The sequence below is a fragment of the Furipterus horrens genome, unplaced genomic scaffold (genome assembly GCF_987537825.1).
Source record: "Furipterus horrens unplaced genomic scaffold, mFurHor1.1.pri manual_scaffold_4, whole genome shotgun sequence".
NCBI classification, from domain to species: Eukaryota; Metazoa; Chordata; class Mammalia; order Chiroptera; family Furipteridae; genus Furipterus; species Furipterus horrens.
Genome location: NW_028327174.1, coordinates 140,346,546 through 140,363,177, shown reverse-complemented (window position 1 = coordinate 140,363,177; position 16,632 = coordinate 140,346,546). Strand labels below are relative to the sequence as shown.

The 16,632-nt window shown below is 35.6% G+C and overlaps 1 protein-coding gene and 1 pseudogene across 1 annotated transcript in view; one reads left to right on the top strand and one right to left on the bottom strand.

Moving 5' to 3' along the window:
• Nucleotides 1–16,632, top strand: part of CCDC171 (coiled-coil domain containing 171) — a 298,734-nt gene that overhangs the window by 58,787 nt on the left and 223,315 nt on the right. Inside the window, exons 8-9 of the mRNA XM_090274081.1 lie at nucleotides 6,555–6,647; nucleotides 12,688–12,848. Coding sequence (XP_090130207.1) covers nucleotides 6,555–6,647; nucleotides 12,688–12,848 — 254 coding nt within the window. The remainder of the gene's footprint in view (nucleotides 1–6,554; nucleotides 6,648–12,687; nucleotides 12,849–16,632) is intronic.
• On the bottom strand, nucleotides 1,899–6,505 carry LOC150012949 (acyl-CoA-binding protein pseudogene; annotated as a pseudogene).

Sequence of the window (16,632 nt, the reverse complement as noted above, 5' to 3'; positions counted from 1 at the left end):
ATGATTTTTGTCTGTGACTGGGCCAAAGAAGTTTATATATATATTTTAAATCAGATAAGCTATATACTGTTGTGTAGCTTAATCATCCTAACGCGGATCAATGGTTTCTTAGATTAAAAAAGCAAACAAACTCCCAATCCAATTTTATAAATGTGGTGCTGGATACCACAGAACCAAGGGAAAAGTGAACTGGAAAAGAAATATCCATGGCTTTTATAAACCTTATAACTAGGGGAGATTTTTTTTTATCATGGGAAATAAGCTTAACTCAATAAGAAAAGAGAAGATGCAAACCTAATTCTGAGAGAACTGAAGAATATTGTGAAGATTACAGCAGAGAGAACATCTTTGCAAATAAATGCTGAATTGCTTCTGTCAGTCACATTCTATCTTGTGGTAACATGCAGGATAGAACGTAGCTCTTTTCACTGCATATGTACTACACCCACGTGAAAAAGGAGAATGAAAATGAATCTTACTTTTCATGTTGTCCATGGAGGCAAACTTATCTGATTCATCTTTTTAAAGGTGTCATGTGTTTATAGGAATTTCTTTTTAAACACCTATTTGTGTTGATTACTAGTTATAGAGTGAGTAAATGATGAAATCACTTGGGTTATATAGTTGTGCTTATAACTATTGTACATTTTTGTATTTATTTTTATAATGGATTATCAGATTGTAGGTTCATTAAAAATTTTGTTAAATGCAGAAAGTTTTTGTTTTCAGAAAAGGTAAAGATGCCAAATTAATTTACTACCATGCTAATTAGAATTTGTGATCTACAAATTCTGTTCCTGAAATTTCCTATTTTTGTTATCTGATTTATTTTATTATACCTAAAAGTAATAGAAACCTTTTTTGCATTAAACTATTTTACAATTTGCGTGGCATACTTCATTATTCATTCCTGTGAGTAAGAATGTCGCTGCGTTTTCCAGTTTGTTACTGTAGTCGTCCTGCTGCCTCCACATGTCAATTCTGAGACTTTCAGGGCTCTGACCATTGCCATCCTCAGAGATAACTTCGAGGTTTCTCTCCTCAAACTGCACAGTTAACCATGGTTAAGGTGATGGACACAAAGAGCTCTGAATTTTTCCACATTCAGCTATTTCTTGAAACTGCTGTGCAATTTTAGAGTGAGGACTGCTTTAAGTGACCCTGTTTATGAAAAATAACCTAGAGGATTCTGGAAAACAAGTATGGTCTTGCCATTAATAAAACAGTTGCAAATTAATTGTAATTCATACCAGAGAAGAATAAGGAGTGTCTCTTAGAGGCAAATCAGTTTTCATCCACGACACAGGTAGGTCTTTTTTCCCTTACTTAAAATGAAAATGCTTATAGGTGTGTTAATACGCATATGATAAGTTAGTTATGGCGCCTAAAATATAACAAAATACACTTACCACTAAAATAATTATTATAGATGTAATCAGTCTATGATGATTCAGTCCTTTAGAATCATTTTTTTGAAAATGAATTATTACTATATTGATTACTTGCAAAAATGTCCATTAATGGAAATACCAGGTGATAAAATCTGGGAAAATAGTTAAATAGCCACTTTCTATTTAGATAGCTGTTGCCATTTCAGGTAAACTTTGTGCAACTATATGGAAACAGTGCTGCATAACACACTACTGAGAAATCTCTAACTAGTTTGTGTGATAGTTCTTCCCCTATTTTTCTTTTCTTTTCTTTTTTAATGCATTTTTAATTCATCTAAACTACTCAGCAAGGTTCGTAACCATTTCAGCCCCAGATCTGTTAGAGCCGTATCCTGAACAGTGTTGAAGAAGAGGGTTAATTTCATTACTGCACTTCATCCACGTTGTTAGAAAAATGGCATGAAATCAGTGTAGATGAAATGTGTGGCTGGCAGCCAAATGTAGTTCTTATGTTCCATATTTTTTCTTCCGTTCTTCTACTTCGTTGAGGTAAGCTGTCATGGCATCTTCCTTGGAAATCCCTTTCAGCTTATTTCAGGCATTCCACTTGGCCTTGCCTTTGAGGTCCAACATCTCAGGCCATTCTGTGTTTCTGTCACCCACAGTCGCTTGTTTGTAGTGACTATAGATGAACAGGCATCTGTCTGTCTGCTGGCTTGGCCTTGAGGTGCTTTAACTTCCTCAGCAGCTTTGTCAAACAGCCTGAGACAGGCCAGTGGGGTTGACTACAAGGATTCTGGGGAGCTCGTGGAGCTGGCGACGAGCAGGCAGCAGTGTCCCGTATTTTTCTTGGTGTTCACTTTAGTGGGTTAAAGTCTATACCCAAGTTTTACTGCTTGACTAATTCCTTTCAGTTCACATGTATCCTCTAAACTGGATATATTTGTTTTGAGGAGAGAAGAATGTGGTAGGAGCTATTTTGCCCAGTCTTTCAGCAAATCAATTGTATACATATGTTTTTATAACTTTTGTGAAACTTTTGGAACAGTCCCATGGAAGCCGTGGGAACAAATGTGGTGTGGAGAACAAATGTCTTGAAATGTTTGGTTAATTTGGCTGCTGAATTGGAGCCTGCAGCTCTTGCCCTGTGTTATAATAAGACAACATGTATCAAAGACTGGATAGGAGACATCAATCTGTAGCCTTCTTCAGATAATGAACACTTTTCTTAAGTGAAATAGATGATCTAATGGGGTATATTGTGATTTAATCAGACATGTCATAAAATTTAAAAAAATTAGGTATGATGAACATATAGTATTTACTGAACTGAAAATATCTTAGCAGTATATTGCTGTAGGAAAGGATATGAGGATCAGCTAATAAAGGGTTAGCTTTGTGACTGTTGTGTGACATAAAGAACTCTGCTTGTATGACAGACAAACCTGTGTGTAGTTGACTTGTGGTAGATATGAATTTGTGCAGGGTTTTGTATTTTAATCTGAATTGCATTATGCTTTCTTTCTGCCCTTGCTTTGTGGGTTACATTAGGATTGGATACTAATGAGACAGTTACGATTGTTGTGCTGGTTACCTTAGGTTATTGGAAAAAAACGTTTTTTTTTGTGAATAGCACGTTGATGTTCCTTTAGCACCCTCTGCTGGATATAAGAATTAATTTACCAGACTAGAAGATTTAAAATATTTATCAGGAGGGCTACTTTAATTTAATAATGTCTAACAACAAAGCCCGCTCTTGGAATGATTTTATTTAAAGATTTGAAGATTGTGTTTCTTTCTTTACTGATGAATTGATAGTTTTAGTAATAATAAACAATTTTTAAACTTGTTTTCTTCTGGATATTTCATTCAAAGTAGGAAAGTGTGAAAATAAAAATGTGATCTCTAGTTTATTATTTCAACCCATTTCATTTTGGTCTAGACAGGAAAAACAACCTCTTCTTGACTTGGAGTGAAAATGAGGTAACTAATTAATTAATATGACATAACATATACACAAGAAATGAAAAGACTGATTTTTGATTCTTTTATCATGAAATACTGAATATTTCATATTTTAATAACATATAAGACTACTACTTTGATAGGTAAACATGTATGTTTTTTGAAATCTAAAAAGTAGATTAGCATTGATAGACTGGTTTTTTCCTCTATCTGCCCTTTGTTAGCTATTCCTTGTTCTAACCCTTTATTCTCAATGTCTATGGGCTATTTTCTTGTGACTGGTTAGACTTCTTCTGACTTCTGGAACCTAAAACGAACACACTGAATAGAGAGAAAGTTGACTTTAATCATTAATTCTTTTAAAAAAGATTTTATTCATTTATTTTTAGAGAGAGGAGAAGGGAGGGAGAAAGAGAGGGAGAGATGCCTTTGGCCTGCAACCCAGGCATATGCCCTGACTGGGAATCAAACTCACGACCTTTTGGTTCACAATCTGGTGCTTAATCCACTGAGCCACACCAGCCAGGGCTAATCTTTAATTCTTTAAGAATAGGAACTTCATCTTGTAGTGTTATTTTGTTTGTTTACTTATTTATTTATATTGATACTGGGCCTACCTCAGGTAATGCTCATTTTAATCTGGCTAAACCTAAACATTTCTCTGCTTTAATAGGTACCATTTTTTATACCTATAACCAATGGGGACCCCTTGTTCTAAGGATTCAGAATCAGCACTTAGAGGGAACTTTTTTCAGATAACAAGAAGCTTGATTTAAGTGGCTTTCACTTCTTTGACATTGTCTTTGGTTCTTATGCTCATTAATTGTTTTATTTTTTTAGATATACTTCATATATCATATCATTAACCCTTTTTAAAGTATACAATTCAGTGGTTAGTAGTATAGCCCCGAAGTTGTGCAACATCACCACTATCTAATTCTGGAACATTCTCATCACTCCAATAAGAAACTTCATGTTTATTAGCAGTCACTTCTTGTTCTTTCCACTTGCCCCTACTTACTGGCAAAGTGTAACTAATACACTTTCTATTTCTATAGATTTGTTTACTCGGGATATTTTATGTAAATGAAGTCATACAGTACGTGGTCTTTGTTTCTGGGTCCTTTCACTTGACATATATTTTCATGGTTCATCTAAGATATACCATGTATTGGTACTTAATTCCTTTTTATGGCTGAATAATATTCCATTGTATGGACATATCACATTTTGTTTATTCATTCATCAATTGATGGACATTTGGGTTGTTTCCATCTCTGGCTATTATAAAAAATGTATAAACATTTGTGTATAAGATTTTGTTTAAACATATTTTTATTTCTCTTTGGTATATACTCAGGAATAGAGCTGTTGGATCCTATGGTAACTCTGTTTAACGTTTTTGAGGAACTGTCAAAATGTTTTCCATAGTGGTGAGACCATTTTACCTTCCCACTACTAATAATGTATGTGGCTTCCAATTTCTCTACATCCTCACAATATCGTTATTTTCCATTTTAAAAATTATAGCCATCATAGTGCGTGTGAAGATGCATCTCTTTGTGGTTTTGATTTGCATTTCCCTGATGACTAATAATCTTTTTTTGGTAAGAGTTCTTTATATATTATAGATACTAGACCCTTATCAGGCATATGATTTGTAAATATTTTCTCCCATTTTCTCTAGGTTTTCTTTTCACTTTCTTGATAATGTCCTTTGATGATAAAAAAGTTTTAAATTTTGATGAAGCCCGGTTTACGTTTTTTCTTTTGTTGCTGATACTTTCGGTGTCTTATTTCAGAATCTGTTTTCAAACCTGAGGTCATGAAGCTTTATTCCTGTTTTCTTCAAAGAGTTTTATGGTTTTAGTTGTTTTATTTAGATCATTGATCTCTTTTGAATTTATTTTAATATATTATGGGAGATAGTGGTCCAAATGTATTCTTCTATGTGTGTATATCCAGTTGTCTTAGCACCATTTAATGAAAAAATCTGTTTTTTCATTGAATGGTTTTGGCACCCTGGTCAAGAATCAATTGACCATTGACATACAAGTTTACTTCTGGACTCTCAGTTCTCTATGGGTATAAATGTCTGTCCTTGTGCCAGTTCCCCACTGTTTGATCACTGTAGCTTTGTTGTAGTTTTGAAACCAGGTTGTGTAAGTCTTCCAACTTTGTTCTTTTTCAATATTGTCATGTTAATATTTGAGAAGTCCTTTAGTAAAGATAATTGTTTGGCTTTAATCCTCTGTTTCTCACATCCTAATGATGATAAAACTGCTTTTTCATATAATAGCTAATAATATCCCATGGGCCTAATATGTAGTGTGATACATGTTTTGAAAAAAGTAGAAGCAAGTATGAAGAGAATATTTTCTTTGATTTATTTTAATATCTCAACAATTAGGTAGAAATTGATTGATTTAAAGTCCTGCCTATTCATTTACTTTTTCTGATTAGGTATGAATGACTTAATTCATTCTAAAGATTTTTTTGTTGTCAAATATAATTTTGCTGGGTGAATAATGATACCAGCACCATATGTCCTCATAACCTTAATATCTTTGCTTTTGTTTCTATTTGAAAGAACTTTTCAATATGGAAAGTTTAAATAACACATGAAAGTAGAAAGAATACTGTAATTACCCCCATGTATCTATTACTCAGCTTCAGCATTTATCAACTAATGGCCAGTAATTATTTCATGAATACCAATCCCCCATTCATAACCTCTAGCTTGGTTATTCTATTTTATTTATTTATTTTATCCTCGAGACTATTACAGATATTCCCCGTTCCCCCAGCCCTTTGCCTCCCTCCACCCAGTCCCCCTCACCGCCTTCACCACGTTGTTGTGAAATTTCAAGGGATAATGGCAATATTTCCAGCCTTGATTATGGCAATACTTTTGTGGGTGTCTATATGTGTCAAAGTGTATGAAATTATACATTTTCAATATGTGTAGCTTACTATATGTAAAGTATTTCTCAGTAAACAGGAAAAAGAAAGCAAGCTCTTGAGCATTCTTCCTGAGCATGATTTTTACAAGATTTTTTACATGATTTTTACACTCCTGCAAAGTAAAAAAAAGAGGAGGTCATGGTAATCTAAAGTATTAATTACAACTCTAGATTGTAGTAATCCATATCCACTTTAAACACCGATGTTTACTTTAAACTTTTAATTTGCTTTCAGGCAGCTACTCTAAGGGTGAGGAAATTGGAAGAAAATATTGAAGCAGAAAGAGCAGCACATTTGGAATCAAAATTCAACTCTGAAATTATTCAGGTAAAATGTAAACAAATTTTATTTGTATGGATTTTATTAAGCTGGGGAAAACAGAGTTATGTTCAGAGAACCAAGGTGTGCATTTAAATTGGGGGGGGGGCAGATAACATATTGTTAAGACACTCATTATCTTCTTTACTATAAGGATATAGTTGAGGATAGTCTTTACTATATTGGAGGAGATGTTTGCACAGTCCAGCCCAGAGGCCCGATTTCACTGCCTGTTCTTGTGACTTTTTATCTTGCCGAGTTTTATGCCACAACGGTGAAGTGCAGTAGTTGGCGACAGATACCTCATGGCCTGCCGAGTTCAGAATATTTACGATCTGGCCCAGAAAGATTTGCTGATCAGAGTGTTCTTTTTATCAACAGCCATGGGATGAATTTATTTTTGAAAATATCCTGTGCATATTGGCTTTCAGTGTATTAAAAGCTGAAGGTATAAAAGGTGAAGGAGCTTCTTTTGAGACTTCCATTACCAGAAATACTATATAGATTTGGGTATATAGATAGATGTATAGCTAGTAATATGAAATACTGAAATCCTGTGGGAACATAATAAACAGAAGGGTTATCTGAGAGGGGAATTAGATGAAGGCATCCTTAGAAAAGTGTCCTTTTCCTTTTCTTAGAGAATGAGAAGGAATTTCTGAGTGAAGTGATGAATTTTAACTGGGCGTTGGCAAACCACTACCCATGGACCTAGTCTGACCTGCAAATAGCCTACGCTGTAAATAAAATTTTACATAAAGTTCCATGAGTATAAAGTTCCTTAATTTAATTTGGGTTTGTTTTTAAGACTTAGACTTTCCCCTATATTAAATTTTTATTACTAGAAAATTGCAGTTTCACTTTATTGTTTTAATAAGTCTTTACATGATATGCAACTAAATTTGTAAGATTTTATACTTTATATAACTTTTATTTTTAATGAAATGACCCTGTAAACTGCAAAATTCTCAGAAGCAAGTATTTGAATGTGTCTGTATATTAAGCAAACTTGTATAGATAAGCTTTTTCTTAAAAAAAAATATTGGATCACACAAAATGCTAACAGTAAGCTACAATGATGGGTTGCCTCTCATGCGCCCCCAGCTGAGGACCTGGCCCGCAACCCAGGCATGTGCCCTGACTGGAAATCGAAGTGGTGACCTTTTAGTTTGCAGGCCGATGCTCAATCCACTGAGCACCACCAGCCAGAGCAATAAAGTTGAAGTTTTAATTTCATGAAAGAAGTATAATTCAAAATTAAGTTTTTCTTCGTACCTGTATCATTGGGAATAGTTGATAGATCTAAAAATGGAAATTACTACATGTATTTTTAATTATGTAGTTCACATTAATATTTGATATCCTATGACTTAGGAAAAAAGCAGAAGTTTGTATTTGAACCTTACATCTATAAACATTAACAAGTATTTTCAGTGAGGTACACCTAGTAAAATTTCATTTCAGACTAGTTTAAAAACAAATGAGACTACCAATAATTGTAATTAATCACATTATCATAAATTATAGTTAAATATATGTTTGAAGTATTCTGTTATTAAATTCGTTTGGATACTGTGTCATAAAAATGAGAAAGTAGTTTCAAATTGTTGACTCAGAATTGTTATTTTGAAGTTAATTTTTCTTTCATTTGGATTGGTTTATCATTTCTGATTGAATGTGCTTATTTTGTGAAAGAATATAGCAATGCACCAGAAGAAAATGTTTCCTATGTTTTTTTTAAGTATATTTTGATTATGTTGTTACAGTGGTCCCAAATTTTTTTCCCTTTGTTCCCCTCTGCCTAGTACCCCACTTCCCTCCAGCAATCCTACCTCCCCTTTGTTCATGGCCATGGGTCATGAATATAAGTTCTTTGGCTTCACCCTTTCTTATATATTCTTAACTTCCTCCTATCTATTTTGTACCAACCAATTATGCTTCTTAATCCTTGCATCATTTCCCCATTTCTCCCCCTCCCCTCTCCCAGCTGATAACCCTCCAAATGATCCCCATACCTATGATTCTGTTCCTGTTCTGGTTTGCTTAGTTGGATTTTGTTTTTATTTTTTAGATTCAGGTGTTGATAGTTGTGAGTTTGTTGTCATTTTAATGTTCATAATTTTGATCTTTTTCTTAAGTTAAGTCCCTTTGACATTTCATATAATAGTGGCTTGGTGATGATGAACTCCTTTAGCTTTACCTTTTCTGGGAAGCAGTTTCTCTGCCCTTCCATCCTAAATGATAGCTTTGCTGGATAGAGTAATCTTGGTTGTAAGTCCTTGCTTTTCATCACCTTGAATACTTCTTGCCAGTCCCTTCTTGCCTGCAAAGTTTCTTTTGAGAAATCAGCTGACAGTCTTATAGGCACCCCACTGTTGGTAGCTCTCTGCTTTTCTCTTGCTGCTTTTAAGATTCTATCTTTGACCTTTGGGATTTTAATTATGATGTGTCTTGTTGTGGTCCTTTTTGGGTTTAGCTTGTTTGGGACTCTCTGTGCTTCCTGAACTTGTATGTCTGTTTCCTTCTCCAAATATGGAGTTTTCCTTCATTATTTTCTCATATAAGTTTTCAATTTTTTTCTCTTGCTCTTCTCCTTCTGGCACCCCTATGGTTCAGATATTGGCACATTTAAAGTTGTCCCAGAGGTTCCTAAGCCTTGCCTAATTTTTTTCAATTCTTGTTTTCTCATTTTGTACTGGTTGACTGTTTATTTCTTTCTTATGTTCTAAATCATTGATTTGAACCCTGGTTTCCTTCCTTTCACCATTGGTTTTATGAAGATTTTCCTTCATTTCATTTAGCATAGCCTTCACTTCTTCCCTAATGTGTTTGCTGTACTTAAGCATATCTGTCAAGCCTGTGAGCATCTTTATCTCCAGTGTTTTGAACTCTGCATCTGTTAGGTTGGCTATCTCCTCGTTTGTTTGGTTGGCTATCTCCTTGTCGCCTAGTTCTCCCACTGGAACCTTGATCCGTTCCCCATTTTGGGCCATACTTTCTCATCTCATTTTGACAGGCTTCTGTGTTTGCCTCTGTGTCTGTTTGCCTCTGTGTCTTAGGTAGAGCTGTCGTACCCGTTACATTGTAAGGGGCAGAGCCTTAGGTATTTGTCAGTAGAGGGCGACCCGTTTCACCATGTTGTGGCACTGTATGTGGAGGAGGGGTCTGAGAGGGAACAATGCCGCCTGTTCAGTGCTCACCCCTTTTCCAGGCATTTCTCCCACTCCCGCATGGGACTGGTGCCCCTCTAGTTGTTGCCCTGGCTGTCGTTCCCAGAGTGGGTGGGTCTGTGGATGTTCTAGGATGGTGGGGGCCCTTTAAACAAGTGTACTCTGCTGAAAGACTGGCAGTTTCTTCCTCTGCCCCAACCCCCACCGGTTTGCACAGTCAAAAGCAATGATGCCGGGACAATGAGCTGCGCAGGCTGGTCTGGTGCTGGGAGCGCTCCCCAGGTGTGTCTCCCGATTTTTAAAAATGTGTGACTGTGCTTTCTGCCAGCCTGCCACTGCTGCCACCACAGCACCGAATCCTCTCTGTCCCAGCTCTGCCCCTTCTACCTGTCTGGATGAGTATCTCTTCTTTATATCTTTGTTTGTTGGACTTCCATGCAGCTTGATTTTCTGGAACTTCTAGTTGTCTCTAGTTTTGAGGTAGTTATATTCCTTCTTTGTTGTGGAGGGAAACACAGCATGTCTGTTTAGGTCTCCATCTTGGCGGAAGTCCCTTATGTTTATTTTACTTGTAAACATTGGATTTAGACAAAACAGAGAAAAATAAAGTTTAAAAGACCAAGTTTGAAAATTTACAAAGTTGTGTCTACATATTTGTTCTACTTCCTCACTTTAGTGTAAAAATAAATGTTTTAATGGTTCCAAAATACATTTGCATAATTAGAAAGAGGATTTCTTGTGATTATTATTTGTATAGGTTAATTTATGAACCATTTTCATATTGTCCTAGGCTTCATTTCCTGGCAAGTTCTCCTTTCCTAACTCAGGTTGTCTTTTGCCATCTCTGGGAGGCTGGTCCCACGCAGAATTCAAAGCTTTTCTCTGATTTCATGGCCTTTGTGGTAGCCTTTATGACAGGAAGCACTTACCTCACGTCCTTGTAGTCTATTCTCTCCTAAAGACTCTGAGCTCCTCCAGAGCTAAGACTGTATCTTTCAATAATTATTATATATATATTGCCTGGCACTTATGAAGTGCTTAAAAATTTAAACATTTATTAAATAAATATGATATATTTACTATTAAATTGTCGGCAGCCGTCCGTCTCGAGAGACGATGGCGTAGCTTCTTAAGAGTCTATCTGCACCGCCGAGAATGGCTGGGCAGTCCGACTCGGGAGTGACACGGTATCTGTCTCCTCCCGTGTTGAATCGACAACTTGCGATGACGCTGGAGTGTCCTCTCCAGTGAAGCTGAAGCTACAGAGCCTGGGCAGGGTGATATGGAGGGTCTGCTGTTGCCCATGCAGCAGACCCCCCCTCTCTTCGCAGCTGAAGGGTCCAAGGGAAAGACGGAGTCAGTACAGCTTGGCTTCAGGTGCACCGCAGGAGTTGCCGGTGTTGACTACAACGTCAAACCGCCTTAGGGACTCCGGCTCCGGATTTTCTGTCGGGGTTTACTCCCTTAGCCTTTCCCCTGAAGAGGTATGCCGCAAGGCAGCGGAGGTTTTTTGGAGTCAGAGTTTTCCTTCTCTGATGTGCCCTGACTGGAAGATCGAACCAGCAACACTTAGCTCGCAGGCCGATGCTCAATCCACTGAGCCAAACCAGCCAGGGTATTTACTATTAAATACATTAATATTAAATAAATATTATTTCATTAAATCTCTTTAGCAGCCCTGTAGATAGTTTGTATATTGTTGCTATTTTTATTATTGTTTACTGTTTACATATGAGAAAACTCAGATTTTTGGAACTTTAGTAATATGCGCAAGGTCATATAAGTTAATTTGCAGAGCTGGGATTCAAACCTGATTCTGTGGTTCTACAGCCCCTCACCTATCTAGTGTGAAACATTTTGCTACCTCCCTCTTTTTTTGAACTTAAGCCAACTATTTTTAATTTAATTTTCTGAAAAGGCAAAATATCCCCATACTTCAAAAATCAAAACAGTACTAAATGGTCGAGAACTTTTGCTTTTACTCCTCTCCTTCCCATTACTCTATCCTCTTGCCTGCTACTTAATCTTTTTTTTTCATTTGTTTACTAGAATTATAGCATACTATATATGATGATCGGCTCTTTTGAATATATATTAACATTACATAGAAAACTTTTAAAAGTTGTTTTGCTCCCCTTTTACAGCTACATATTCTTTTATGGGAAGGCACTTTCTCTATTGTTGGTATAGAAAGGGAATACAATACTTAAAATGTTATATAAAATTTCAAGCATATGCAAAAATAGAGACAATAGTGAGCTGAACCCCCCCATATACCCATTACTTAGCTTTAGGATTTACTTTTGGCCAATTATATTTAACCTATTACCCTCCCCACTCCTTTACCTTCAGATTATTTTGAAGCAGCTCCCAGATATCATACTGCCATACCCATAAATATTTCAGTCAAATAGTACTACTTGACAATAAGAACTTTACTTTTTACAGTAAGAAATCTCCAGGAATAAAAAGATGTGTTAACTTTCGTAGGCTTAAAAAGCCTATGATTTTTTTTCATAAGAGAGGAAGTATAGTTCCCTTTAGTTTTAAAAAAACCACTTAATTTATTATATTTTATAAAAGAAGCGTCAAAATGGATTAGGAAGTCAAAATTAGGCACTTGGATGGAGCAGGTTATATCATATCAGCCTGTCCTTTTCCTTGGCATAGTTAGCTTTATTCTTCCACTTCTCCTCCTCTCCTTTAAACTTGTTGAGAAAGGGATGAACTGCCTTTGTTTATTTCCCCTTTTATATCTAAGCGAAAAGAAGTGTTTTGATGAATGATAATCTGCTGTTGATAAAAGATTCTACTCAGTTTGAGATTGATGCTACTAGCATTTCCTTGCTTACTTTGATTACTTCTCTGTTGTCTGGTAGTTGTGGATTCGAGACCTTGAAGGAGCTTTGCAGGTTGAAAAGGGCAGCCAAGCAGAAGCTGTTGCTGATTTGGAAATGATCAAGAATAAATTCAAAGAAGTTGAAAGTGCATATGAACGAGAAAAGCATAATGCACAAGAGAGCTTTGCAAAACTAAGTTTGTAAGTGTTTTACTGTAAAATTCTCTAACATAAAGAGTTTATGAAACTTATATGTGTGAATGTATAGTATTTTAGATATAGCTCCTATTATTGTCAGTGTTAGATGGGGGTAGATGACTTCATAAACTATAATTATACTTTCCTGTGCAGGTAAATATGCAAATGCTCTTTTGGATTCTTAAGTATCATGGCTATATTAAGTAGTCCCAGAAATGCAGTTCTAAACACTAGAAAGTCAATGTATTTATGTATGTTATATTATATCTGCTGAAGTAATACAGTATCTTTAAAGACCTTGATTTCCAGGTCACCTAAAATGGTCTGTGTGGAGATGGCTAATGTTTATTTTCTCAAACTGCAGAAATATTAGTAGGAGTAATAATACTGCTGCTAGTGGCTAGCATGCATTGTGGCTCACTTCATGCCTAGCACTGCATAGTCCTTTAATTTATGTAACGCCTTATGAGGTATCCACTCTTTATACTTCTGTTTTACAGATGTGGAAATTGAGGCTTACCGAGGGTAAGGATACACAACTAATAAGTGACAGACCATAATCTTCCTGACTCCTACTAATGTTAACCTTTTTCAGTTTAAAAGCATTTCATCTGTAACATTCTGTGGGATGCTTTAAAAAATTTATAATTTTTAAATATGTTCCTCCCAAAAGTCAATGTAAACATTTTAAACCATTTTCCCACCATTGGTTTGGACATGGTAATAGGTTGGCAACGAGAGTTATGTATTTATTGTTAATGTTTGTTTCTATTTGTGACAAATAGATCATGGTTTTTATAGTAATAATATAAAGATTCCTTTTACAATACTTCATTGAACTTAAGAGGTGAGTTAAAGAAAAGTATTCAAACAGTAGCAATTATTATGAGTATGGCAAAAATCATAAAGATGGCACTTCAAAGACGGAGTTTGAAAAAAATTTAAAACTCTTTCACTGTGGTTACTTGTATTAGTAATGCTTATGATATTTTCAACCAGTAATTCTTAATTGAATTATCTTGCCTCCTCTAGGATAGCTGAAGTGAAATTATGTGAATGTTATTCTAAGGACTTATCTTCCTTTATTTCTTTGCGCCACTGCTTGAATCTGCACATTTATATGTAAATATGTTTGAAGAGCCTTTATGTAGAATGTAGTCCAGGCTTCTTTACTGTTGCTTTGATTAGGACCTACAATTGAAATGTTAGAAGTCAGATTCCTCCTGGCAATTGAAGCTTCTCAACAGTGAAAGGCTTCTTTGGAGTACTAGTGAGCCTTGGAAAGTTCAAAGTAGAGGGGGGAAGGGTCTCTGTCATGGATATTGAGGAAAAAGAGTGCTGCAAAGGCTGGACTAGAGAAATTTCAAGATACCTGCTAACAACCTAAGTACTTTTCTGTCGAACTCCAAAGCAATTTTCTCCCTTAAGTTTGTTTTGTTATTATTTGTGCTTTGGTGCTTGAACAATTTTATTCAAATTTTGTATTCCAACTAGCATCAACTAACGATTCTAAATATTAGATACATATTCCCACTAAGCATCAGCTAACAAGCCTAAATGCTTTAACAAAATGTCCTTTGTCTGTTCTTCATCCATGTAACTGTGCTATAAAAATGAAAGTTGATAATCATAAACAATAAACGGTAAGTAATAATTAACCCCCACTACTTATTGATAGTTCCTGCCCCATCCCATCTTCACTGTCCTTGTATGCCATGCGACAGCACAGCGGCGTCCATTCAAATTACCTGTGGTGTTAGAAGAATAATCTGACATGAGGGATGATCGGATAAGTGATTTCACTTTCTCCTTGTACTTCTGGTTCTTCAGACTATACTTTAAAAAATATTTAAAACCCGTTTAGAATCACAAACCCTCAAGTATTAAGTTTTCAAAGTATCAGTAGTTTTAAGGTTTGGCTAATGTACTCTAAAAGACTTAGTAGGTTTTGGGTCTTTAGAGTAAATCATACCTTTAATTTACAACTTTGAGAGTGGGAAGTTTTGGGCTAGGACATTGTTTTACCTGGTGGATAAAACTTTTTAACAAATGGCCTTGATGAGGTTATAGAGAAAATGCTGTCTGAACCTTGCAAGTAGTTAAGATTCTTAAGCTTCTGTGTCCTTCCAGGTAGATCTAGGCAAGATCTCATTAAAACTCAGGAGAAAAAAGTGGAGTGTATATTTTTGAGCTATAATTTTGGTCAACATTTTCGTAATAATGAATATCCCTGCATGAAATCGTTTTAGATGGAATGTATACATACATATGAGATTGAATATATATATAAACATATATATATTTAAAGAGCTTAGCTAAGAATTTGATAACAGGCTATTTTGACAACTATATATTATATATAATTTTAGATAGACTGACTATATATATTCTATATTTCTGTAATCAAATTTTCTTAGTTATATATTTTTTCCATTTAAAACTTACAGTATGAAACTAAAGCTTTTCAGTATTTTTATTTTAGAATTTTTAGTGTGTCAGGTCTTCATTAACTATGGTAATTGATTGCTAGGCAATGGTAGGGAAAAGGAGATCATGGTAATCCTTAAATCTAGTTTAAGTTTAAATTCAATTTAAAACAACACTAGTCAAAGATCTGCTCCTGAGTGGATTGAATCTAAATTTGTTTATTTCATAACATTCAATTTAGGAACTTAAAAATTAAAAAAAAAAATCTCACTCAAAAGTATAAAAATAGCACAAGTATTACAATTTAGTAGCATTATTATAAATTTCTTTCTTGGCAAAAGATAGCCCAAAGATGGCTATGTGTTAAAACTGTCTGTTACTGTTGTTACATTCTTAGCTGAGTTTCTTTATTTTCTAAAAAGCATGGGAATCTGGTAGGAAAGAAGGTATCTTTCCTACTTGCACCTTCTCCTTTTCCTTTCTTCCTTAAATGCTCCATCTTTTAAGTCTTGACTCTTCTCTACTGGAATACCAACAGAGAGAGGCTACTGCCAGTCTTCATTGTGCTCCTGCCCTACTCATTCCCTCTGCTGGGGCCAACTTCTTTGGATTGTGCACCAAATAATGGTTGCATTTAGTTTTATATTTGCTAAGTAACAGTGATTTTAGTTAAAATTTGATTTTGAACAAATGAACACTTGGATATAGTCTAAAAAACAAAACAGTACTGTTAAGTTCATGAAAAATAGTTTCGTGCTCATGGCTCTCTACTATCAGTTTCCACTCATTTGAGGCAATCACTTTTAATTTTTATTGATGTTTCTTCTGATATTTAACTTCATATTTCTAAGTAACATTCATATTCTGCCACTTTGTTGAACTCCATGTTTAGATGTTATCTATGGCCGTTACTTCTTTATTTATATTGTACCCTTCTTCCATACACCACACACTTATTCATCCCCCTTCCTCCCTCCCTTCCTCCCTCTTTCTGTCCCTCCCTTCCTCCCTCCCTCCCTCCCTTCCTTCCTTCCTTCCTTCCTTCCTTCCTTCCTTCCTTCCTTCCTTCCTTCCTTCCTTTTAGAGACAGAGAGATGATGGGAGAAAGAGAGGGAGAAAACCATTGATGTGAGAGAGAAAGATCAATCTGTTGCATCTCCTACAGACCCTGATGGGGGACCAAACCCTCAACCTAGGCATGTGTCCAGACTGGGAATCCACCTGGCGATCTTCCGCTTTGCGGGACGATGCCCAACCAACTGAGCCACACTGATCGGGGCTCCTGCCATCCTTTAATAGCATTATCTTTTGGGGTATTTTTTTCTACACTTTTTTGGGGTATAACTCATCTTTATTTTTT